We start from the raw sequence: 24,607 nt of genomic DNA, 5'->3' as shown, positions 1-24,607 counted from the left end.
AATTATATTTCAGTAACCTTTATTTAAAAGGGTAAACTAGTGAGGTGTCTTTCAGCAGATCAAGATTTAGTTGGTGTTATACAGCAATATAAGACACTTTTTTTCCAATGCAATTTAATCTTACCATCTATTTTTGTTGCCTAAACACTAAACAAAGTAGCTTATCCAGTGTAACAAAGGAGTCTTCATGAAGTCCCTGGCAGTGAGAACTACCAACCGCTCGGCTGCTCCTTCTCCCACAATGAACAATCTCACCAACTCTAAGGGGGGAATCCAATTACCCGCTATGTATTTGTGGGTGCTATTGTACCGCCGACTTTAGAAATTTTGTTCGTAGTCCCACAGGGGTACAAGCCAAAATGTGTGAGTGCGGCACTAGATAGCACTGTGACGGGTATCATTGCTGGTGTGGCTGCAACAGCAATTCGCACCCTTTGCAGGTAATGGGAAATCCCCCGTATAAAAAGTTGCTTATTTTAACCTCCTGTTAACACGGTTCAATAATTGGGACTTACTATAGCAAACCCAACTCCTTTTTCCCAGAAGTTACTGGTTTCACACTCACCATTTGCCGGAAAGCCTTTGAGCCTTTGTTGCGTGGAAAGGATCTCTCGGGTACCCAGACGCGGGTAAGACACTCGTTTGAGTTCGCTCGCGCTCTCTGCAGTTTTGCCAGCATGGCTTTTTCCTCTTTCTGAGGGTTAGGAGACAGACATTAATCCATAGAAGAACATTTTAAATAAAACACATTCTGAAGACTGTATCTGTTGTCCTGCTCATCTTAAGATATAGGGGTCTATTCATGAAGCTGTGAAAAGAGTGGAAAAGTGATCCAGTTGAGAAGTTGCCCATGGCAACCAATCAGTGTTGAGGTAACATTTATAAAGTGCATTCTATGAAATTATAGGTAGCAGCTGATAGGTTGCCATGGGCAACTTCTCCACTGGCTCACTTCTCCACACTTTTCACTGCTTCATGAATAAACCAAATAGTATTCCGATTTATGTGTAGCAAACGAGGATCAATTTTCTTTCATGACAGGTTGTGGAATTATGGAATTCTGCTAAACATGATCAGAAAGAATAACCATGCATATATTACAAGGGTACATGTTAAACCACAGCACTCTAGTCTACCTGCAAACAAATACCAAATAAATCAGCAACAATTGAGAGGAAATGTGCAAAGCCTTTTAAATAAAAAGAAGGGAACTGCTCAGATGAAGAACACTGACCAATGCTGACATATGGTGCATTTGCTGACTGAGAAATGGACAGCATTACACACTGTAGTTTAATAGTTTTGGGTTTGATCGTTTTAGGCCAGGGAAAGGCAATTACTTTGTATAGGGGGGTACTTACCACATTATACTAAACTGCCAAGGACCGTATACACAAAACTTTTTGTATTTATAATACCCATCAATAAAATGTTAATGTTTTGTATTTGCAAGTAAGTTTATATTCACACTAAATATAAGGGCACAGGGGACAGATGTACAATGGGCACACAAGGGAAAAATAGTAGAGAGGTATAGGAGACAAAAGGGACAAAAAGTAAGAGGCTTGTTATAACATTTTGAGGATATGGGTTTATTTTGGTTTAACATAGCAGAAAAAAAATATATCAAATTGTTTGCTCTTTAGCACAAGAAGATTATTTGTATAATTGCTATTAAAGGACCGGCGGTGCTCCCCAGAGCTGTAATGAACACTCAAAGATTACAGAAGATTAATAGAGTTGTCTTTCTTCTTCTGTAATCTTTATGACTGATCAGATACCAATCAGATTCAGTATGATCAGATGGATGGATAAAAAACATGGTTGTCCACATTGGAGCATGTGTAACATAATCTGCTGGCCACAATGCACGGTAATCTGCTGGCCACAATGCACGGATCGCCAGTGATTGGCATTTTGCGTGAAGAAAATGTGCCACACTGGCCCATAGTTCTCTCTTTGAGGGACTACCATTTTCACCATCACTGCCATATGGAATAATTTTATTGTGGTTTTTGATTATGTATTGTTGGTGGTAATAAACATTTTTTTCTTTACCTTAATCCAAGTTTAACTGTATTTGCTATTTACAACTCAGTTGAACATTTTTTTTCTATTCTTGTAAAATGTATTTCAGACAATGTAGAACATAAAAAGAACTGAATATTACACAAGGTAAATGACACTTCAACTCATTCCATGAACGGTTAGGACACAACAAGGGCTAAAAACTCACCCTCTTCTGGCTGCATCCTGTCACAAGGAAGGTTCTGATGTCATGTTCCTTTAGATACGCGTTCCTCTCACCTCCATGCCCAGGCTCCACCTCATAATCTCCATTCAGGTAATTTAAAGTAGCACTTGTGATGTGTATCCGTCTGTGCAGTGAAAAAAATAGCACGCTCTGAATACTGACCACTTTTACATGTAGCATTAATGTGTACCCATGTTTTACACCGATATAATCACACCTAATGACTCCACCTTATTGCGGTAATGAGAAATGGGGCAACATTCTATTCACTCACCCTGCTTTGCCACCAGCTTCCATATGATTGGCAAGAGTCACATCGTTAGACCAGACATCGAACTGCCACTTGCGTAGGCCAAGGACACCGCAGTGAACTCGTCCACTATGTATCCCCACTCGCATGTTCACATTTACACCAGTCACTTCTCGTACTAGCCTTAGGAACAAGATGATGAGAAAGGCAAAGGCTTGTTATAATCAGATGTATATCAGTACATTGCAGACTAGTCTATTCTGAAAACAAGGAATGAGGCATCAAATGCTAACTGCACTAACTGCAAGCGCAACACATTTACCCTACATTACTTGTACCGCAGAAGAATAGAGTCACCCTTATCTCTATTTCAATGACACATCATACTTTTTATAATATAGTTATATTTCAGCCATTCTCAGCAGTGCTGCCCCGAGGACAAAGCAGAACGGTTTATTGGATAATGCTGAGATCTGTTTGTGCCTAAGCACGTAATGTGCACAAAAACCACAACCCAGCACTTAAATTACCACACACACACACACACACACACACACACACACACACACACACACACACACACACACACACACGGTCCTTAGGCACCCTAGCAGTGCAGGTTTTAAGTATATTCATGGCTCAGCACAGATGGTTAAATCAAACTACTAATTAAGTCACCTGTGGCCAAGCATGGATAAACTTAAAACCTGGACAATTGGGGTGCCTTGAGGACAGCATTTGGGATCCTCTGGTCTATAAGATACTACAAAAACTGCCAAAATTGGTTCAGAGTCCTTTAATTTATATCGCATTGATTATCTTAAAATAGGATTTTAAAACCTACCAGTAAATCCTTTTCTCGTAGTCCATAAGGGATATTGGGAGAAACTAGTACGATGGGGTAAAGACGGGGTCCAAAGGAGCCAGTGCACTTTAAATTTTTTCAACTGGGTGTTGCTGGCTCCTCCCCTCTATGCCCCCTCCCACAGGCAGTTATAGGTAAAAACGTGCCCGAAGGAGAAAGGACATATATGAGAGAAGGAACATGATAACAGAAAGGGTGATGACATTTACACACCAGCACACCACTAACATATAACAACCAGCAACGGCTGGTAACAACAACAGCAACAGCTGAACAGGTAACTATAGAACAAGAACCTGCAGAAAAGTCCACGCACTAAAGCGGGCGCCCAATATCCCTTATGGACTACGAGAAAAGGATTAACTGGTAGGTATTAAAATCCTATTTTCTCTAGCATCCATAAGGGATATTGGGGGAAACTAGTACGATGGGGACGTCCTAAAGCTACCAGAACGTGCGGGAACATGTGGAGACTGCTGCAGCACCGCCTGCCCAAACTGGGTATCCTCTTTGGCTAGGGTATCAAACTTGTAGAACTTCTGAAAGTGTTCCTACCCGACCAGGTAGCAGCTCGGCATAGTTGCAAGGCCGAGACTCCACGGACAGCCGCCCAGGAAGAGCCCACTGATCTAGTAGAGTGGGCCTTTAGAGACTTAGGAACAGGTAAGGCTGCCGACACATAGGCCTGTTGGATAGTAAGCCTAATCCAACGAGCAATGGACTGCTTTGAAGCAGGGCAACCCTTCTTCTGTGCATCACAGAGCATGAACAAGGAATCCGTCTTTCTGACCCAAGCTGTATGCTTTACATACATCTTCAAGGCACGCACAGCATCCAATGCCTCCGGAGGAGCAGAAGCGTCAGAACAGGACGGAACCACAATAGGTTGATTCAGATGAAATGCGGAGACAACCTTCGGCAGGAACTGCTGTCTAGTCCGGAGCTCCGCTCTTTCCTCGTAAAAGACCAAGTAGGGACTTTTACACGCTAAGTCCCCAGTTCTGAAACACGTCGAGCAGAAGCCAGGGTCAGTAAAATCACCGTCTTCCACATGAGGTACTTGTCTTCTACCGTCAACAGAGGTTCAAATCAGGAGGACTGTAGAAATTTCAACACTACATCCAAATCCCAGGGCGCCGTAGTCGTCACAAAGGGAGGTTGTATGTGGAGTACCCCTTGCAAGAAGGTCTGAACTTCTGGCAACACTGCCAAATTCTTCTGAAAGAAAATGGAGAGACCTGACATCTGGACCTTAATGGAACCCAGACGCAAGCCCTTATCCTCACCAGCCTGCAGCAAACATAGAAAACTTCCCAAGTGAAACTCTGCAGGCAGATACATGCATTCCTCGCACCAAGTGACATATCTCCTCCAGATATGATTATTGGCCCTCATTCCGAATTGATCGGTCGCAAGGCGAATTTAGCAGAGTTACACACGCTAAGCCTACGCCTACTGGGAGTGTATCTTAGCTTCTTAAAATTGCGACCGATGTATTCGCAATATTGCGATTACAAACTACTTTGCAGTTTCTGAGTAACTTCAACCTTACTCTGCCTGTGCGATCAGTTCAGTGCTTGTCGTTCCTGGTTTGACGTCACAAACACACCCAGCGTTCGCCCAGACACTCCTCCGTTTCTCCAGCCACTCCTGCGTTTTTTGCGGAAACGGTAGCGTTTTCATCCACACGCCCATAAAACGCCGTGTTTCCGCCCAGTAACACCCATTTCCTGTCAATCACATTACGATCGCCGGAGCGATGAAAAAGCCGTGAGTAAAAATACTATCTTCATTGTTAAATTACTTGGCGCAGTCGCAGTGCGAATATTGCGCATGCGTACTAAGCGGATTTTCATTGCGATGCGATGAAAAATACCGACCGATCAACTCGGAATGAGGGCCATAGTGTTTTGACGTCACAGGTTTCCTGGCCTGAACTATGGTTGCAATAACCTTCTTGGAAAGGCCCTTGTGAGCTAGGATGTTCCGCTCAACCTCCATGCCGTCAAACGAAGTCGCCGTAAGTCCGGGTAGACGAACGGTCATTGTTGAAGAATATCTTTTCTTTGTGGTAGAGGCCAAGGGTCTTCGACGGACATGTCCAGAAGATCCGCGTACCACGCCCTCCGAGGCCAATCTGGGCAATCAGAATTGCCTGGACACCTTGATTCCTGATTCGCTTTAGCACTCTTGGGAGCAATGGGATCGGTGGAAACAGGTAGACCAGCCAGTACGGCCAAGGCGACGCCAGTGCATCCACTGCCCTCACCTGAGGGTCCCTGGTCCGCGAGCAATACCAGGGAAGTTTCTTGTTGAGACGAGAAGCCATCGTGTCTATTTGTGCGCAACCCCATCGGTCGATGATCTGCTGGAACACCAGATGGTGGAGCCCCCACTCCCTCGGGTGGAGACCATGACGACTCAGTAAGTCCGCCTCCCAGTTGTCAACACCCGGAATGAAGATTGCCGACATGGCTCTTGCATTTCTTTCCGCCCAGAGGAGTATCTTTGACACCTCTCGCATGCAGGCTCTGCTTTTTGTCCCTCCTTGTCGATTGATAAATACCACTGCCATGGCGTTGTCACACTGCACCTGGATCACGTGATCCTTGAGTAGAGGAGAGGCTTGAAGTAGAGCATTGTAGATCGCCCGAAGTTCCAGAATGTTGATTTGAAGGGGGCTTTCTTGGGCTGACCACCTGCCCTGGAACTGCGCCCCTTGGGTGAATGCACCCCATCCTCTCAGACTCACATCCGTCGTAAGGAGGGTCCAATCGTGAATCCTGAAACTCCTGCCCTCCAGGAGATTGGAGGACTGTAGACATCACAGGAGGGAAATCCTGGCCTGAGGTGACAGCTGAATCATTTGGTGCATCTGGAGATGCAATCCGGACCACTTGCTCAGAAGATCCAACTGAAACGTTCTGGCATGGAACCTCCCATACTGGATTGCCTCGTATGAGGCAGAGATGTACAGACACTCAAATAGGTCGGAGCACCATGCGGACCATCTCCTGAAGTGTTTTCGCCTTGTCCTCTGGTAGAAATACCTTCTGGGCAACAGTATCCAGCAACATCCCCAGGAACAGGAGCCTCTGAGTTGGCTCCAGGTGGGACTTCTGTAAGTTGAGGATCCACCCGTGGTCGGACAGAAGACGGATGGTGCGGTCGATATGGAGCAGCAAAAGCTCCCAAGATCTCGCCTTTATCAGAAGATCATCCCGATAAGGGACCACATTGATCCCCTGGACCCGGAGTTGAAGCATCATCATCTCCGCCATCACCTTTGTGAATACCCTCGGCGCTATTGACAGGCCGAAGGGCAGTGCCTGGAATTGGAAGTGATCGTCCAGCAGGGCAAACCGCAGGTACGCCTGATGAGGAGGCCAAATCGGAATATGTTCTTCCAGGCCCGCAATCACTGCTCACAGGGATTCCATTTTGAACTTGAACACCCTTAAATAAAGATTCAAGGATTTCAGATTCAGAATGGATCTGACCGAACCGTCCGGCTTCGACACCACAAACAGGTTTGAGTAAAACCCCTTGCCGCGTTGCAGTAGTAGTACTGGAACAATGACATGGGACTGGACCAACTTCCGGATAGCCTGTTGTAACGTAACTTGCATATCCTTCAAAGCTGGTAAGCTTGATTAGAAAAATCATTGGGGGTGGGGGGAGTACAGTCGAACTCCAGCTTGTAGCCCTTAGAAACAAGCTCTCCGACACAGGCATCCCGGCAGGAAGTCTCCCAGACGTTGCTGAAGTGACGCAGTCGAGCTCCCACCTCGAGATTCCCTTGGGCTGGGTGGGCACTGTCATGCTGAGACCTTAGTGGAAGCGTAACTGGTGGACTGTTCCTGAGAACTGGTGCTTGTAGGTTTTCTGGACTTATCTCTGGTGCCTCTAGCCGCATTGGAGGCACCTCTGGCCTTCGATCGAAATCTGTGAGACCGAAAGGACTGGACAGACGGCCCCGGATAGGAGCGTCTCGCTGGCGGGGCCCCAGAGGGGAGAAACATGGATTTCCCAACCGTAACTTTGGAAATCCAGGTATCCAATTCAACCCCAAACAGCCATTCCCCAGAAAGGGGAAGGATTCCACGTCCGCAATCCACTGACGCAACCACAAGGCCCTGCGTGCCATGGCAGACATCTGAGCATTAATGTTCCCTATCTCCTTGAGGGAATCACAGAGGACACGCGTAGTGCCCTGAATGTGTCTCAGTAGGGTTACCATAGTAAATAAGGGCATATCCCCCGAGAGACCCCCCTGAATTTGAATGGGCAAAGAATGAATAGCATGGGTCATCCAGCAACCCGCAATGACCTGTCTTTGTGAGAGGCCGGCTGCAGTGTATATAGACTGTAGGGTAGTCTCTATCTTCCGATCCCCAGGATCCATCATGGTAAAGGAGCCTGGGGCAGGCAGCACCACTTTCTTAGACAGGCGAGAGACTCAGACATCCACGTCAGGGGGTTTCTCCCAAAACTTTCTACTTTCAGGAGCAAATGGGAAAGTGCGCAAAAACTTTTTGGCCACTTGGAATTTTTTGCCTGGATTTTTCCAGGCCTGTGTGAATAAGTCATCCAACTCTGGAGAATCAAGGAAAGTGACATTGGGCTTGTTTTGTACAAAGAAAAACGACTGCTGTGATGCAGCGTCCTCTAGAGGGAGCTTTAACACATCCCTTATAGCCAAAATCAGGCGTTCAATACCCGGAGTAGAATCGGGATCCCCACTAACGGGATCCAGGTCATCCCCATCATCTTGTATATCATCATCTGTATCAGATAGTAGTGCAGGTAAACCATGCTTCTGGGGACCTGCATGAGAGAGGGGGTGCTGCGCATCAGCCCTAGCAGCTAAATCTGCAACAGCTTGTTGCAGTAGCTGAGTTTTCTGCACATTAGCAGTGACCTGGGATCACATATCTGACATCATAGTCTTAAGAGACACTAACCAGTGGGGCTCTGGACCTTCTCCCTCAGTCTCGTCACTAATTTGTGAAGATTGACTGCATTGTTCACAGGAAATTCATTAGATAATGGAGAGAATCTGGTGCTACATACACTGCACAGTTTCTGCTTACCCATATTTCACAGTAAGTACAATAACATACACATACACACAGACAGTTATATGCAAGCCTGACCTACTGTATGTGAGAGGGGACACAGAGAGAGGGATGATACCAGCACACCCTGAGCTGCACAGCTCCAGTGAGACTGTCAGCTCTGTAAATCACAGTAATAACTAACAATTGCAATCCTAAATATGCACAGGATAGTGTACACAATCGGGTCTCCCCCTTTGCTACACCCTGTACCAGTTTACCAGCGTGTCTGTGAGGCAGCAAGCGCTGTGTGTGCTGTAGATGACTGCAGTAAGCAGAGGAAGGCACCAAAACGACCCAAGTACCGCTCTGAGGAAGCTCCGCCCCCTCCAATGGCGCCGGAGCTGTACATATTTTTTTATACTGGCAAAGTCTCCTAAACAGCGTAAAACATCACACAAGTGCTAGTCCAGCAGTTTTGTGCCAGTTTACACACTGGGTATCCTAGCAGAACCCCCCAGGGAGTGACCTGTACACCACCCCCCCGTGGTCAGCCGCACTTTGAACTGGGGTATCCCCCTAGCGGGGCCCCTGGTTTGTACTCACCACCGATGTCACCTTCAGGCAGCGTTAGGGGTGTGCGGTGGCTGTGACAGCCAAGGCGCAGTGCCCCGCTGAACAAACAACCCCTCAGGACGGTGGTCCTGCAGTGGGGAAGTGGCTCTGCACCTCGTAAGTCCGGTGGCCGCCCCCCTTCCCCTCCTAACTCCCACGGCGCAGGTATGCAGTGGCCCAGACAGCATACCGAAAAAAATAAAAGTTTTAAAAGAAATTGAAGAAAACTCTCTGGAGCTACAGAGATGTGCATCATCTCCTTAGGGCACTTTTTTCTAAACTGCCTGTGGGAGGGGGTATAGATGGGAGGAGCCAGCACACCCAGTTGAAGAAATTTAAAGTGCACTGGCTCCTTTGGACCCCATCGTACTAGTTTTCCCCAATATCCCTTATGGACGCTAGCGAGATACATGTTATAATGTAGATCAGAACAGAGATCTTAAACACATAGGTTTATAGTACAGTATATATTATGTAGTAAATGTGATGTTCCATTTGACAAATAATAACGGTGGATTCATCCATTTGGTAGAGCCTATTACAATTAGTCCCTCTGTGCTCACCCCTGAGACTGACATAAGTGTATCAATCACTGCATTCTCAAATTCCGCAGCTACAGAAGGTGTGTTCTCAAAACTACTCCAACTTTCCAAGAGTCTAGTACTATTTATCTATTGATAGATCTAGGTCTTGAAAGCAGCTTTTCAAACACTGCTTATTTTAATATCAATGTGTAACTTGCACATCTATTTTATGGATTAAAATAAAGGGGGCTTATTGAATTAGCTCGGCCCGCGGCTATATCCCGCACTTACGGTAGCTCTGTACTTGATGATTTTTGTTTGAAACCACATAGGGTAACATACAAAAATCTGAGAGTCTAGGACAAGACTGGATTGCAAGGGGCATCAAGTTGAGCTGCCGTTGCCAGCGTTTCCTTGCCGTTACAATGGCAACCCATCCCTTGAATTTACCCCATACTGGTCATTGCCTACTAATGGAAAACAAGTATTCTTATACTTTCAATTACAATTTGGCTACTAGAGGCACTGTGATAAGCATGTACACTTGTAGAAAATGTTCCAGTGATAATGAAAAATACAGAGTCTACAATATGAAATCACTGAAATGAAGATAAATAGTACACCTAAGAATGTGTCCATATTCATCTAGACCAGGGGTGGCAAGACTTTTGGGACCTGGGATCTACTTTTTGTTCACTTACTTACCGGTGATCTAACAGCATCAAAAAACACCAATAGTAGCGCTCACATTTAAAAATAGCATTAAAAATGATGCCATCAAATAACAGCACCAATAATAATGCACACATTTAAAAATAGCATTAAGAATGACAACATCAAATAACCCCACTCTGTGCAAATCCCCCCCTTTGCAGATCCCCCCTTGTGCAGATACCCCCTTCCAGTCCCCTGCATAATAGCCGGTTGTATAATAATCCCCTCTGTGCAGATCCTCCACCCTTTTGCAGATCCCTCCTTGTGTAAAAAAAAAAAAAACCTTTGTGGAGATACCACGCTCTTTGCAGATCACCTCCCTTGCAGATCGTCCCTCCCCTTGTGAAGAAACCCCACTTCAGTCTCCCCGCAGTCACAGCTCCCACTTTCATGCTGCATGGGCTCCCGCTGGCTGCTTCTCTTGTCATCGCCAATGCCGGCTGGATCAAATTAGATCCAATTAGCCCAGGCTCCTCAAATCACGGGTGACGTCATTACGTCACCTGCGCACCTGCACACTGCATCCCTGGGAACTGTGAAGAGAAGCAGCGGCGGCAGGCTCTTCACAGTTATTTTCAGTTAAGTCTGTCGCGTTCTACTGGCGGATACTCTGCGAGCTACCGGTAGATCGCGATCTACCTTTTGGCCACCTCTGATCTAGACTCCTTATGTGATGAGACATGGCACAAAGGACGCATGAGAGCAGCCACCTCCCATGCGACTCGGCCAGCGCCGGACATCTTTTCCCCCCTGAAAATGCGTCTTATTTTCATCTCTATGCAAATAGGATGCAAAGACTACGCCGATTAAAATGATATGTGGCATATGTATATCCTGTGTCCAACTGCTGCTGTATCTGCATACGAAATGCTACATTACAATGTCAGTGGAAAACACAGTAACATAGCATTTCATATGTAGATACAGCCATAGTCACACACACAATATACACATGCCACATATTTTAATCAGCATCTTATTCATATAGCGATGCTAAGAAGAAGCATATTCGGTGAAACAGACACATAGTGTTAGTAAATGCACTTGGGACTAGGCGCAACTAGAAGGGCTGCTTAATGTAACTGCAGCAACAATGAGGGAGGACACATCTGTATGTAAACTATATGCAGTTATACATCAAGTAAAGATCTACTCACGAGATGGCTTCTATCATGTCAACTCCCATCTCCACACAGCAGTGAGCATGATCAGCGCGGGCTTCCGGCAATCCAGAGACACAATAGTAACAGTCCCCCAAGATCTTTATACGCAAACAGTGGTTCTCCTAGAATTAGTTTGAGACAATTATACTCTAACAGATCAGACTGAGAAGACGTCATTATTACTCAGCGCAATACATGCAGCTGACGTCTCTATATCCCTATGTGTATCTAGCTAAGTGAAAGCACAAAGTATTAGTTCATATTTTGATCAAAACATCTAAACTTGATGGTTAGTGCCATGAATTCCTCATTTCAGTAAGCTTAGAGAAATAAGGAAGCCAAGATGCTGAGCTACAAGCTTAAATGCTTTGAACTAATTTCTTGTGCTCTCGCTAGATACACATAGAATTGTAGTCGTGACAAGCAATTGTTACTCTGCTTAGTTACATATGGCATTACTGCTGTGCAGCTGGTACTGTGTGTAATACAGGTCAGACTGAGAACTTGCATGTCTCTTTTATGCAGCTGACATCACCTGTAAAATTGTTCCCTTTAATGTGATAGACATAGAATAAGTTATTTTATTTTTGCCTGGACGTAAGCACTATTTAAAAAGTTCAGCATGATCTAAAGGGGTAAATGTAATAGGGTGCGAGAAGCTGGAGGAGTGGGAGTTTGTGTAAGAATGCCCGTATTTTTAGGTACGTAGGTTTTTAAAGTTGCAATCATTTACACGGCAAAACCAGGTTGATTTTGCACTGTAAATGATTGCCGCTCTGTAACTGGTTTTTTTTTTTTCTAAATACAGCTCAGAAATTGTTGTTTTTTCTCTCTCCAGTGGATTAGATGAAAAACATGTATTTAAACTTATCCAAAACTAGTTTATTAAAATATTGCATGGATGTGGTCCTGCTGTGCTGACCGATCAGCAGTGATTGGAGGCACGGCAGACACTGGGGGACGATGCAGGGAGGTAGAGAGACCGGAAGAGAGCAGACCACACTGTGTATCTGACTGCTCGCATTGTTTGCGGCCAGAGCAGGTAACACATTGGTCGCAAACTAAGCAACTATGCCAGGCAAGTACTTAAAAATACGGACATTCTCGTGCACCCTATTACACTTACCCCCAAATCTGTAGAATGTTTTATAAAGAAAGTAGTTTCTACATATAAGAAAAATAAAATAAACAACAGATTATTACACCATAACTCGGTAACAGAATTAGTTAGACCACAAAACATCCAATAAGAACAAACTCCAAGAGAAGGATTGAATGCCAGAATTTTATGCAACTAAAGGCGATGTTTGTATTTTGTTTGCGAGTGAGGAGCCGTATGCCAAACCTCACCAGGAGGCCTCTCTCTCATACTCAGCCATTTGGAAATGCTGCAGTCTGTGTGTGGCACAATTTATTATCCAGCAATAAATTTACTGCCTTTGTAACTGTTGGGTCTAAGCTTGCTTTGAGACCACAGGCGCACACTTGTAAGATTTATGAAAGTGGCAATGAGTGAAATAATTGGTTTGAATAGAATAGTCCACGTTAAAGGGATGATTTAATTAGCCGCAAGATTCTGTAGCAAATCCACCTATTAGGTTTCTTGCAAATTGTGGGATAGATAAAATTGCTCAGGTTTGCTCACATCCCTATGAGATGAGTGCAAACACAAGTGTATTAAGCATATTTTATGATGCGGAAATATAATGCACTACACTAATATGTGACCTTGCCCCCTAGAACTGATACAGGGTACTTACTGCTGCCAGCTTATCAAAACGTGCAAATAGTTCATTCAGAGTCATGACTAGTTCCTGGGCTGTGCACTGGGATGCCAAGCTCGTGAAGCCCTCAATGTCAGCAAACAGGATACTGCAAGGACATAAAAAAAGGTAAGGACTGCATTGTGCTGGAAACTGGCAGCATGCATGGAGACGCAGCTTCAAATGCCATAGCTCCATCCATTCTTATGAAATACAGGTTAATCTTTTTTTTCTCATATATTCTTTATTTTGGATTTGCAAAAGAAATATAGAAAATACAAACATATCGATATTGTATTAACACAGAGTCCGACAGAACAACGTATCAGTACATCGGTATAATATCAACAGAAAGAAAAATAAAAATTGTATGTAATTGATCTTTCAAGAAAATAACACATTTTCTCACTATATATCAAAAGATCATCATTAATATATTCAGTTTGCATAGACACAAGAGAAAATAAGAATTTACTTACCGATAATTCTATTTCTCGTAGTCCGTAGTGGATGCTGGGGACTCCGTCAGGACCATGGGGATTAGCGGCTCCGCAGGAGACAGGGCACAAAAGTAAAAGCTTTAGGATCAGGTGGTGTGCACTGGCTCCTCCCCCTATGACCCTCCTCCAAGCCTCAGTTAGGATACTGTGCCCGGACGAGCGTACACAATAAGGAAGGATTTTGAATCCCGGGTAAGACTCATACCAGCCACACCAATCACACTGTACAACCTGTGATCTGAACCCAGTTAACAGCATGATAACAGCGGAGCATCTGAAAAGATGGCTCACAACAATAATAACCCGATTTTTGTAACAATAACTATGTACAAGTATTGCAGACAATCCGCACTTGGGATGGGCGCCCAGCATCCACTACGGACTACGAGAAATAGGATTATCGGTAAGTAAATTCTTATTTTCTCTGACGTCCTAAGTGGATGCTGGGGACTCCGTCAGGACCATGGGGATTATACCAAAGCTCCCAAACGGGCGGGAGAGTGCGGATGACTCTGCAGCACCGAATGAGAGAACTCCAGGTCCTCCTCAGTCAGGGTGTGCCCCTGACCAAGTATCAGCTCGGCAAAGTTGTAAAGCCGAGACCCCTCGGGCAGCCGCCCAAGATGAGCCCACCTTCCTTGTGGAATGGGCATTTACATATTTTGGCTGTGGCAGGCCTGCCACAGAATGTGCAAGCTGAATTGTACTACACATCCAACTAGCAATCGTCTGCTTAGAAGCAAGAGCACCCAGTTTGTTGGGTGCATACAGGATAACAGCAAGTCAGTTTTCCTGACTCCAGCCGTCCTGGAAACTATATTTTCAGGGCCCTGACAACATCTAGCAACTTGGAGTCCTCCAAGTCCCTAGTAGCCGCAGGTACCACAATAAGCTGGTTCGGGTGAAACACTGACACCACCTTAGGGAGAAACTGGGGATGAGTCCGCAGCTCTGCCCTGTCCGAATGGACAATCAGATATGGGCTTTTTTTGAGACAAACGCCGCCAATTCTGACACTCGCCTGGCCGAGGCCAGGGCCAACAGCATGGTCACTTTCCCTGTGAGATATTTCAAATCCACAGATTTGAGCGGTTTAAACCAATGTGATTTTAGGAATCCCAGAACTACGTTGAGATCCCACAGTGCCACTGGAGGCACAAAAGGGGGTTGTATATGCAGTACTCCCTTGACAAACTTCTGGACTTCAGGAACTGAAGCCAATTCTTTCTGGAAGAAAATCGACAAGGCCGAAATTTGAACCTTAATGGACCCCAATTTGAGGCCCATAGACACTCCTGTTTGCAGGAAATGCAGGAAACGACCGAGTTGAAATTTCTTCATGGGGCCTTCCTGGCCTCACACCACGCAACATATTTTCGCCACATGTGGTGATAATGTTGTGCGGTCACCTCCTTCCTGGCTTTGACCAGGGTAGGAATGACCTCTTCCGGAATGCCTTTTTCCCTTAGGATCCGGCGTTCAACCGCCATGCCGTCAAACGCAGCCGCGGTAAGTCTTGGAACAGACATGGTACTTGCTGAAGCAAGTCCCTTCTTAGCGGCAGAGGCCATGAGTCCTCTGTGAGCATCTCTTGAAGTTCCGGGTACCAAGTCCTTCTTGGCCAATCCGGAGCCACGAGTATAGTTCTTACTCCTCTACGTCTTATAATTCTCAATACCTAGGGTATGAGAAGTAGAGGAGGGAAGACATACACCGACTGGTACACCCACGGTGTTACCAGAACGTCCACAGCTATTGCCTGAGGGTCTTTTGACCTGGCGCAATACTTGTCCAGTTTTTTGTTCAGGCGGGACGCCATCATGTCCACCTTTGGTCTTTTCCAACGGTTCACAATCATGTGGAAGACTTCCCGATGAAGTCCCCACTCTCCCGGGTGGAGGTTGTGCCTGCTGAGGAAGTCTGCTTCCCAGTTGTCCACTCCCGGAATGAACACTGCTGACAGTGCTATCACATGATTTTCCGCCCAGCGAAAAATCCTTGCAGTTTCTGCCATTGCCCTCCTGCTTCTTGTGCCGCCCTGTCTGTTTACGTGGGCGACTGCCGTGATGTTGTCCCACTGGATCAATACCGGCTGACCTTGAAGCAGAGGTCTTGCTAAGCTTAGAGCATTGTAAATTGCCCTTAGCTCCAGTATATTTATGTGGAGAAAAATCTCCAGACTTGATCACACTCCCTGGAAATTTTTTCCCTGTGTGACTGCTCCCCAGCCTCTCAGGCTGGCCTCCGTGGTCACCAGCATCCAATCCTGAATGCCGAATCTGCGGCCCTCTAGAAGAGGAGCACTCTGTAACCACCACAGGAGAGACACCCTTGTCCTTGGAGATAGGGTTATCCGCTGATGCATCTGAAAATGCGATCCGGACCATTTGTCCAGCAGATCCCACTGAAAAGTTCTTGCGTGGAATCTGCCGAATGGAATCGCTTCGTAATAAGCCACCATTTTTCCCAGGACTCTTGTGCAATGATGCACTGACACTTTTCCTGGTTTTAGGAGGTTCCTGACTAGCTCGGATAACTCCCTGGCTTTCTCCTCCGGGAGAAACACCTTTTTCTGGACTGTGTCCAGAACCATCCCTAGGAACAGCAGACGTGTCGTCGGAAACGGCTGCGATTTTGGATATTTAGAATCCACCCGTGCTGTCGTAGAACTACTTGAGATAGTGCTACTCCGACTTCCAACTGTTCTCTGGACCTTGCCCTTATCAGGAGATCGTCCAAGTAAGGGATAATTAAGACGCCTTTTCTTTGAAGAAGAATCATCATTTCGGCCATTACTTTGGTAAAGACCCGGGGTGCCGTGGACAATCCAAACGGCAGCGTCTGAAACTGATAGTGACAGTTCCGTACCACGAACCTGAGGTACCCTTGGTGAGAAGGGCAATTTGGGACATGGAGGTAAGCATCCTTGATGTCCAGGGACACCATATAGTCCCCTTCTTCCTGGTTCGCTATCACTGCTCTGAGTGACTCCATCTTGATTTGAACCTTTGTATGTAAGTGTTCAAAGATTTCCCATTTAGAATAGGTCTCACCGAGCCGTCTGGCTTCAGTACCACAATATAGTGTGGAATAATACCCCTTTCCTTGTTGTAGGAGGGGTACTTTGATTATCACCTGCTGGGAATACAGCTTGTGAATTGTTTCCAATACTGCCTCCCTGTCGGAGGAAGACGTTGGTAAAGCAGACATCAGGAGCCTGCGAGGGGGAGACGTCTCGAATCTCCAGTCTGTACCCCTGGGATACTACTTGTAGGATCCAGGGGTCCACTTGCGAGTGAGCCCACTACGCGCTGAAACTCTTGAGACGACCCCCCACCGCACTTGAGTCCGCTTGTACGGCCCCAGCGTCATGCTGAGGACTTGGCAGAAGCTGTGGAGGGCTTCTGTTCCTGGGAATGGGCTGCCTGCTGCAGTCTTCTTCCCTTTCCTCTATCCCTGGGCAGATATGACTGGCCTTTTGCCCGCTTGCCCTTATGGGGACGAAAGGACTGAGGCTGAAAAGACGGTGTCTTTTTCTGCTGAGATGTGATTTGGGGTAAAAAAGGTGGATTTTCCAGCTGTTGCCGAGGCCACCAGGTCCGATGGACCGACCCCAAATAACTCCTCCCCTTTATACGGCAATTGCCGTTTGGAATCTGCATCACCTGACCACTGTCGTGTCCATAAACATCTTCTGGCAGATATGGACATCGCACTTACTCTTGATGCCAGAGTGCAAATATCCCTCTGTGCATCTCGCATATATAGAAATGCATCCTTTAAATGCTCTATAGTCAATAAAATACTGTCCCTGTCAAGGGTATCAATATTTTCAGTCAGGGAATCCGACCAAGCCACCCCAGCGCTGCACATCCAGGCTGAGGCGATCGCTGGTCGCAGTATAACACCAGTATGTGTGTATATACCTTTTTAGGATATTTTCCAGCCTCTCAGCTGGCTCCTTGAGGGCGGCCCTATCTGGAGACGGTACCGCCACTTGTTTTGATAAGCGTGTGAGCGCCTTATCCACCCTAAAGGGTGTTTCCCAACGCGCCCTAACTTCTGGCGGGAAAGGGTATACCGCCAATAATTTTCTATCGGGGGAAACCCACGCATCATCACACACTTCATTTAATTTATCTGATTCAGGAAAAACTACAGGTAGTTTTTTCACACCCCACATAATACTCTTCTTGTGGTACTTGTAGTATCAGAAATATGTAACACCTCCTTCATTGCCCTTAACATGTAACGTGTGGCCCTAAAGGAAAATACGTTTGTTTCTTCACCGTCGACACTGGAGTCAGTGTCCGTGTCTGTGTCGACCGACTGAGGTAAATGAGCGTTTTACAGCCCCTGACGGTGTTTGAGACGCCTGGACAGGTACTAATTTGTTTGCCGGCCGTCTCATGTCGTCAACCGACCTTGCAGCGTGTTGACATTATCACGTAATTCCTTAAATAAGCCATCCATTCCGGTGTCGACTCCCTAGAGAGTGACATCACCATTTCAGGCAATTGCTCCGCCTCCTCACCAACATCGTCCTCATACATGTCGACACACACGTACCGACACACAGCACACACACAGGGAATGCTCTGATAGAGGACAGGACCCCACTAGCCCTTTGGGGAGACAGAGGGAGAGTTTGCCAGCACACACCAAAAACGCTATAATTATACAGGGACAACCTTTATATAAGTGTTTTTCCCTTATAGCATTTTAATATATATATACATATCGCCAAATAAGTGCCCCCCCCCTCTCTGTTTTAACCCTGTTTCTGTAGTGCAGTGCAGGGGAGAGCCTGGGAGCCTTCCCACCAGCATTTCTGTGAGGGAAAATGGCGCTGTGTGCTGAGAATAGGCCCCGCCCCCTTTTCGGCGGGCTTCTTCTCCCGTTTTTTCTGAGACCTGGCAGGGGTTAAATACATCCATATAGCCCCCAGGGGCTATATGTGATGTATTTTTAGCCAGAATAAGGTACTATCATTGCTGCCCAGGGCGCCCCCCCCCCAGCGCCCTGCACCCTCAGTGACCGCTGCTATGAAGTGTGCTGACAACAATGGCGCACAGCTGCAGTGCTGTGCGCTACCTTATGAAGACTGAAGAGTCTTCTGCCGCCGTTTCTGGACCTTCACTTTTCGGCATCTGCAAGGGGGGTCGGCGGCGCGGCTCCGGGACGAACCCCAGGGTGAGACCTGTGTTCCGACTCCCTCTGGAGCTAATGGTGTCCAGTAGCCTAAGAAGCCAATCCATCCTGCACGCAGGTGAGTTCACTTCTCTCCCCTAAGTCCCTCGTAGCAGTGAGCCTGTTGCCAGCAGGACTCACTGAAAATAAAAAACCTAACAAACTTTTACTCTAAGCAGCTCTTTAGGAGAGCCACCTAGATTGCACCCTTCTCGGCCGGGCACAAAAATCTAACTGAGGCTTGGAGGAGGGTCATAGGGGGAGGAGCCAGTGCACACCACCTGATCCTAAAGCTTTTACTTTTGTGCCCTGTCTCCTGCGGAGCCGCTAATCCCCATGGTCCTGACGGAGTCCCCAGCATCCACTTAGGACGTCAGAGAAATAAGTACAACAAAAATAAGAATTTACTTACCGATAATTCTATTTCTCGGAGTCCGTAGTGGATGCTGGGGTTCCTGAAAGGACCATGGGGAATAGCGGCTCCGCAGGAGACAGGGCACAAAAGTAAAGCTTTCCGATCAGGTGGTGTGCACTGGCTCCTCCCCCTATGACCCACCTCCAAGCCAGTTAGGTACTGTGCCCGGACGAGCGTACACAATAAGGGAGGAATTTTGAATCCCGGGTAAGACTCATACCAGCCACACCAATCACACCGTACAACTTGTGATCTAAACCCAGTTAACAGTATGATAACAGCGGAGCCTCTGAAAAGATGGCTCACAACAATAATAACCCGATTTTTGTAACTATTTACAAGTATTGCAGATAATCCGCACTTGGGATGGGCGCCCAGCATCCACTACGGACTCCGAGAAATAGAATTATCGGTAAGTAAATTCTTATTTTCTCTATCGTCCTAGTGGATGCTGGGGTTCCTGAAAGGACCATGGGGATTATACCAAAGCTCCCAAACGGGCGGGAGAGTGCGGATGACTCTGCAGCACCGAATGAGAGAACTCCAGGTCCTCCTTAGCCAGGGTATCAAATTTGTAGAATTTAGCAAACGTGTTTGCCCCTGACCAAGTAGCTGCTCGGCAAAGTTGTAAGGCCGAGACCCCTCGGGCAGCCGCCCAAGATGAGCCCACCTTCCTTGTGGAATGGGCATTTACATATTTTGGCTGTGGCAGGCCTGCCACAGAATGTGCAAGCTGAATTGTATTACACATCCAACTAGCAATAGTCTGCTTAGAAGCAAGAGCACCCAGTTTGTTGGGTGCATACAGGATAACAGCAAGTCAGTTTTCCTGACTCCAGCCGTCCTGGAACATATTTTCAGGGCCCTGACAACATCTAGCAACTTGGAGTCCTCCAAGTCCCTAGTAGGTGCAAGGCACCACAATAAGCTGGTTCAGGTGAAACACTGACACCACCTTAGGGAGAGAACTGGGGACGAGTCCGCAGCTCTGCCCTGTCCGAATGGACAAACAGATATGGGCTTTTTTGAGAAAAAACCACCAATTTGACACTCGCCTGGTCCAAGCCAGGGCCAAGAGCATGGTCACTTTTCATGTGAGATGCTTCAAATCCACAGATTTGACTGGTTTTAAACCAATGTGATTTGAGGAATCCCAGAACTACGTTGAGATCCCACAGTGCCACTGGAGGCACAAAAGGGGGTTGTATATGCAATACTCCCTTGACAAACTTCTGGACTTCAGGAACTGAAGCCAATTCTTTCTGGAAGAAAATCGACAGGGCCGAAATTTGAACCTTAATGGACCCCAATTTGAGGCCCATAGACACTCCTGTTTGCAGGAAATGCAGGAAACGACCGAGTTGAAATTTCTTTGTGGGGCCTTCCTGGCCTCACACCACGCAACATATTTTCGCCACATGTGGTGATAATGTTGTGCGGTCACCTCCTTTCTGGCTTTGACCAGGGTAGGAATGACCTCTTCCGGAATGCCTTTTTCCCTTAGGATCCGGCTTTCCACCGCCATGCCGACAAACGCAGCTGCGGTAAGTCTTGGAACAGACATGGTACTTGCTGAAGCAAGTCCCTTCTTAGCGGCAGAGGCCATAAGACCTCTGTAAGCATCTCTTGAAGTTCCGGGTACCAAGTCCTTCTTGGCCAATCCGGAGCCATGAGTATAGTTCTTACTCCTCTACGTCTTATAATTCTCAGCACCTTAGGTATGAGAAGCAGAGGAGGGAACACATACACCGACTGGTACACCCACGGTGTTACCAGAACGTCCACAGCTATTGCCTGAGGGTCTCTTGACCTGGCGCAATACCTGTCCCGTTTTTTGTTCAGACGGGACGCCATCATGTCCACCTTTGGTATTTCCCAACGGTTTACAATCATGTGGAAAAAACTTCCCGATGAAGTTTCCACTCTCCCGGGTGGAGGTCGTGCCTGCTGAGGAAGTCTGCTTCCCAGTTTCCATTCCCGGGATGAAACACTGCTGACAGTGCTATCACATGATTTTCCGCCCAGCGAAAAGTCCTTGCAGTTTTTGCCATTGCCCTCCTGCTTCTTGTGTCGCCCTGTCTGTTTACGTGGGCGACTGCCGTGATGTTTTTCCCACTGGATCAATACCGGCTGACCTTGAAGCAGAGGTCTTGCTAAGCTTAGAGCATTATAAATTTACCCTTAGCTCCAGTATATTTATGTGGAGAAAAGTCTCCAGACGTGATCACACTCCCTGGAAATTTTTTCCTTGTGTGACTGCTCCCCAGCCTCTCGGGCTGGGCTCCGTGGTCACCAGCATCCAATCCTGAATGCCGAATCTGCGGCCCTCTAGAAGATGAGCACTCTATAACCACCACAGGAGAGACACCCTTGTCCTTGGATATAGGGTTATCCGCTGATGCATCTGAAGATGCGATCCGGACCATTTGTCCAGCAGATCCCACTGAAAAGTTCTTGCGTGAAATCTGCCGAATGGAATTGCTTCGTAGGAAGCCACCATTTTTACCAGGACCCTTGTGCAATGATGCACTGTTTTTAGGAGGTTCCTGACTAGCTCGGATAACTCCCTGGCTTTCTCTTCCGGGAGAAACACCTTTTTCTGGACTGTGTCCAGAATCATCCCTAGGCACAGCAGACGTGTCGTCGGGATCAGCTGCGATTTTGGAATATTTAGAATCCACCCGTGCTGTTGTAGCAGTATCCGAGATAGTGCTACTCCGACCTCCAACTGTTCCCTGGACTATGCCCTTATCAGGAGATCGTCCAAGTAAGGGATAATTAAGACGCCTTTTCTTCGAAGAAGAATCATCATTTCGGCCATTACCTTGGTAAAGACCCGGGGTGCCGTGGACAATCCAAACGGCAGCGTCTGAAACTGATAGTGACAGTTCTGCACCACGAACCTGAGGTACCCCTAGTGAGAAGGGCAAATTTGGGACATAGAGGTAAGCATCCCTGATGTCCCGGGACACTATATGGTCCCCTTCTTCCTGGTTCGTTATCACTGTTCTGAGTGACTCCATCTTGATTTGAACCTTTGGAAGTGTTCAAAAAAAATTTTTTAGAATAAGTCTCACCTAGCCTTCTGGCTTCAGTACCACAATATAGTGTGGAATAATACCCCTTTTCTTGTAGTAGGAGGGGTAATTTAATTATCACCTGCTGGGAATACAGCTTGTGAATTTTTTTCCATACTGCCTCCTTGTCGGAGGGAGACCTTGGTAAAGCAGACTTCAGGAGCCTGCGAAGGGGAAACGTCTCGACATTCCAATCTGTACCCCTGGGATACTACTTGTAGGATCCAGGGGTCCTGTACGGTCTCAGCGCCATGCTGAGAACTTGTCAGAAGCGGTGGAACGCTTCTGTTCCTGGGAATGGGCTGCCTGCTGCAGTCTTCTTCCCTTTCCTCTATCCCTGGGCAGATATGATCTTATAGGGACGAGAGGACTGAGGCTGAAAAGACGGTGTCTTTTTCTGCAGAGATGTGACTTAGGGTAAAAAACGGTGAATTTTTCCAGCAGTTGCCGTGGCCACTAGGTCCGATGGACCGACCCCAAATAACTCCTCTTCCTTTATACGGCAATACACCTTTGTGCCGTTTGGAATCTGCATCACCTGACCACTGTCGTGTCCATAACATCTTCTGGCAGTTATGGACATCGCATTTACTCCTGATGCCAGAGTGCAAATATCCCTCTGTGCATCTCGCATATATAGAAATGCATCCTTTAAATGCTCTATAGTCAATAAAATACTGTCCCTGTCAAGGGTATCAATATTTTTAGTCAGGGAATCCGACCAAGCCACCCCAGCTCTGCACATCCAGGCTGAGGCGATCGCTGGTCGCAGTATAACACCAGTATGTGTGTATATACTTTTTATGATATTTTCCAGCCTCCTGTCAGCTGGTCCTTGAGGACGGCCCTATCTATAGACGGTACCGCCACTTGTTTTGATAAGCGTGTGAGCGCCTTATCCACCTTAAGGGGTGTTTCCCAACGCGCCCTAACTTCTGGCGGGAAAGGGTATACCGCCCATAATTTTCTATCGGGGGGAACTCACACACTTTATTTAATTTATCTGATTCAGGAAAAACTATGGTAGTTTTTTCACATCCCACATAATACCCTCTTTTGTGGTACTTGTAGTCTCAGAAATATGTAACACCTCCTTCATTGCCTTTAACGTGTGGCCCTAATAAGGAATACGTTTGTTTATTCACCGTCGACACTGGATTCAGTGTCCCTGTCTGTGTCTGTGTCGACCGACTAAAGTAAACGGGCGTTTTAAAACCCCTGACGGTGTTTTTTGAGACGTCTGGACCGGTACTAATTGTTTGTCGGCCGTCTCATGTCGTCAACCGACCTTGCAGCGTGTTGACATTATCACGTAATTTCCTAAATAAGCCATCCATTCCGGTGTCGACTCCCTAGAGAGTGACATCACCATTACAGGCAATTGCTCCGTCTCCTCACCAACATCGTCCTCCTACATGTCGACACACACGTACCGACACACAGCACACACACAGGGAATGCTCTGATAGAGGACAGGACCCACTAGCCCTTTGGAGAGACAGAGGGAGAGTTTGCCAGCACACACCAAAAACGCTATAATTATATAGGGACAACCTTATATAAGTGTTTTCCCTTATAGCATCTTAATATATAAGCATATCGCCAAATTAGTGCCCCCCCTCTCTGTTTTAACCCTGTTTCTGTAGTGCAGTGCAGGGGAGAGCCTGGGAGCCTTCCCTCCAGCCTTTCTGTGAGGGAAAATGGCGCTGTGTGCTGAGGAGATAGGCCCCGCCCCTTTTTCGGCGGCCTCGTCTCCCGCTCTTAACGGATTCTGGCAGGGGTTAAATATCTCCATATAGCCTCCGGAGGCTATATGTGAGGTATTTGTAGCCAAAATAGGTATTCATTTGCCTCCCAGGGCGCCCCCCTCCCAGCGCCCTGCACCCTCAGTGACTGCCGTGTGAAGTGTGCTGAGAGGAAAATGGCGCACAGCTGCAGTGCTGTGCGCTACCTTTAGAAGACTGAGGAGTCTTCTGCCGCCGATTCTGGACCTCTTCTTACTTCAGCATCTGCAAGGGGGCCGGCGGCAAGGCTCCGGTGACCATCCAGGCTGTACCTGTGATCGTCCCTCTGGAGCTGATGTCCAGTAGCCAAGAAGCCAATCCATCCTGCACGCAGGTGAGTTCACTTCTTCTCCCCTAAGTCCCTCGTTGCAGTGATCCTGTTGCCAGCAGGACTCACTGTAAAATAAAAAACCTAAGCTAAACTTTTCTAAGCAGC

The 24,607-nt window shown here is 46.9% G+C and overlaps 1 protein-coding gene and 1 long non-coding RNA gene across 3 annotated transcripts in view; one reads left to right on the top strand and one right to left on the bottom strand.

Moving 5' to 3' along the window:
- ADCY6 (adenylate cyclase 6) overlaps window positions 1–24,607 on the bottom strand; it is a 421,005-nt gene that overhangs the window by 121,348 nt on the left and 275,050 nt on the right. For both annotated transcript variants that reach the window (XM_063952744.1, XM_063952743.1), the window contains exons 6-10: window positions 13,203–13,314; window positions 11,437–11,564; window positions 2,529–2,687; window positions 2,237–2,378; window positions 566–694 (exon numbers count right to left, since the gene is read on the bottom strand). In XM_063952744.1, the coding sequence (XP_063808814.1) occupies window positions 566–694; window positions 2,237–2,378; window positions 2,529–2,687; window positions 11,437–11,564; window positions 13,203–13,314 (670 nt within the window). The remainder of the gene's footprint in view (window positions 1–565; window positions 695–2,236; window positions 2,379–2,528; window positions 2,688–11,436; window positions 11,565–13,202; window positions 13,315–24,607) is intronic.
- Window positions 13,248–24,607, top strand: part of LOC135014662 (uncharacterized) — an 83,987-nt gene continuing 72,627 nt past the window's right edge. The window contains exon 1 of the long non-coding RNA XR_010213086.1: window positions 13,248–13,334. This is a non-coding gene — a long non-coding RNA (uncharacterized LOC135014662). The remainder of the gene's footprint in view (window positions 13,335–24,607) is intronic.

The sequence above is a fragment of the Pseudophryne corroboree genome, chromosome 2 (assembly GCF_028390025.1).
Source record: "Pseudophryne corroboree isolate aPseCor3 chromosome 2, aPseCor3.hap2, whole genome shotgun sequence".
In the NCBI taxonomy this organism is placed as follows: domain Eukaryota; kingdom Metazoa; phylum Chordata; class Amphibia; order Anura; family Myobatrachidae; genus Pseudophryne; species Pseudophryne corroboree.
Note: the sequence above shows the minus strand (reverse complement) of the source record. Positions and strands in the feature narration are given on the sequence as shown.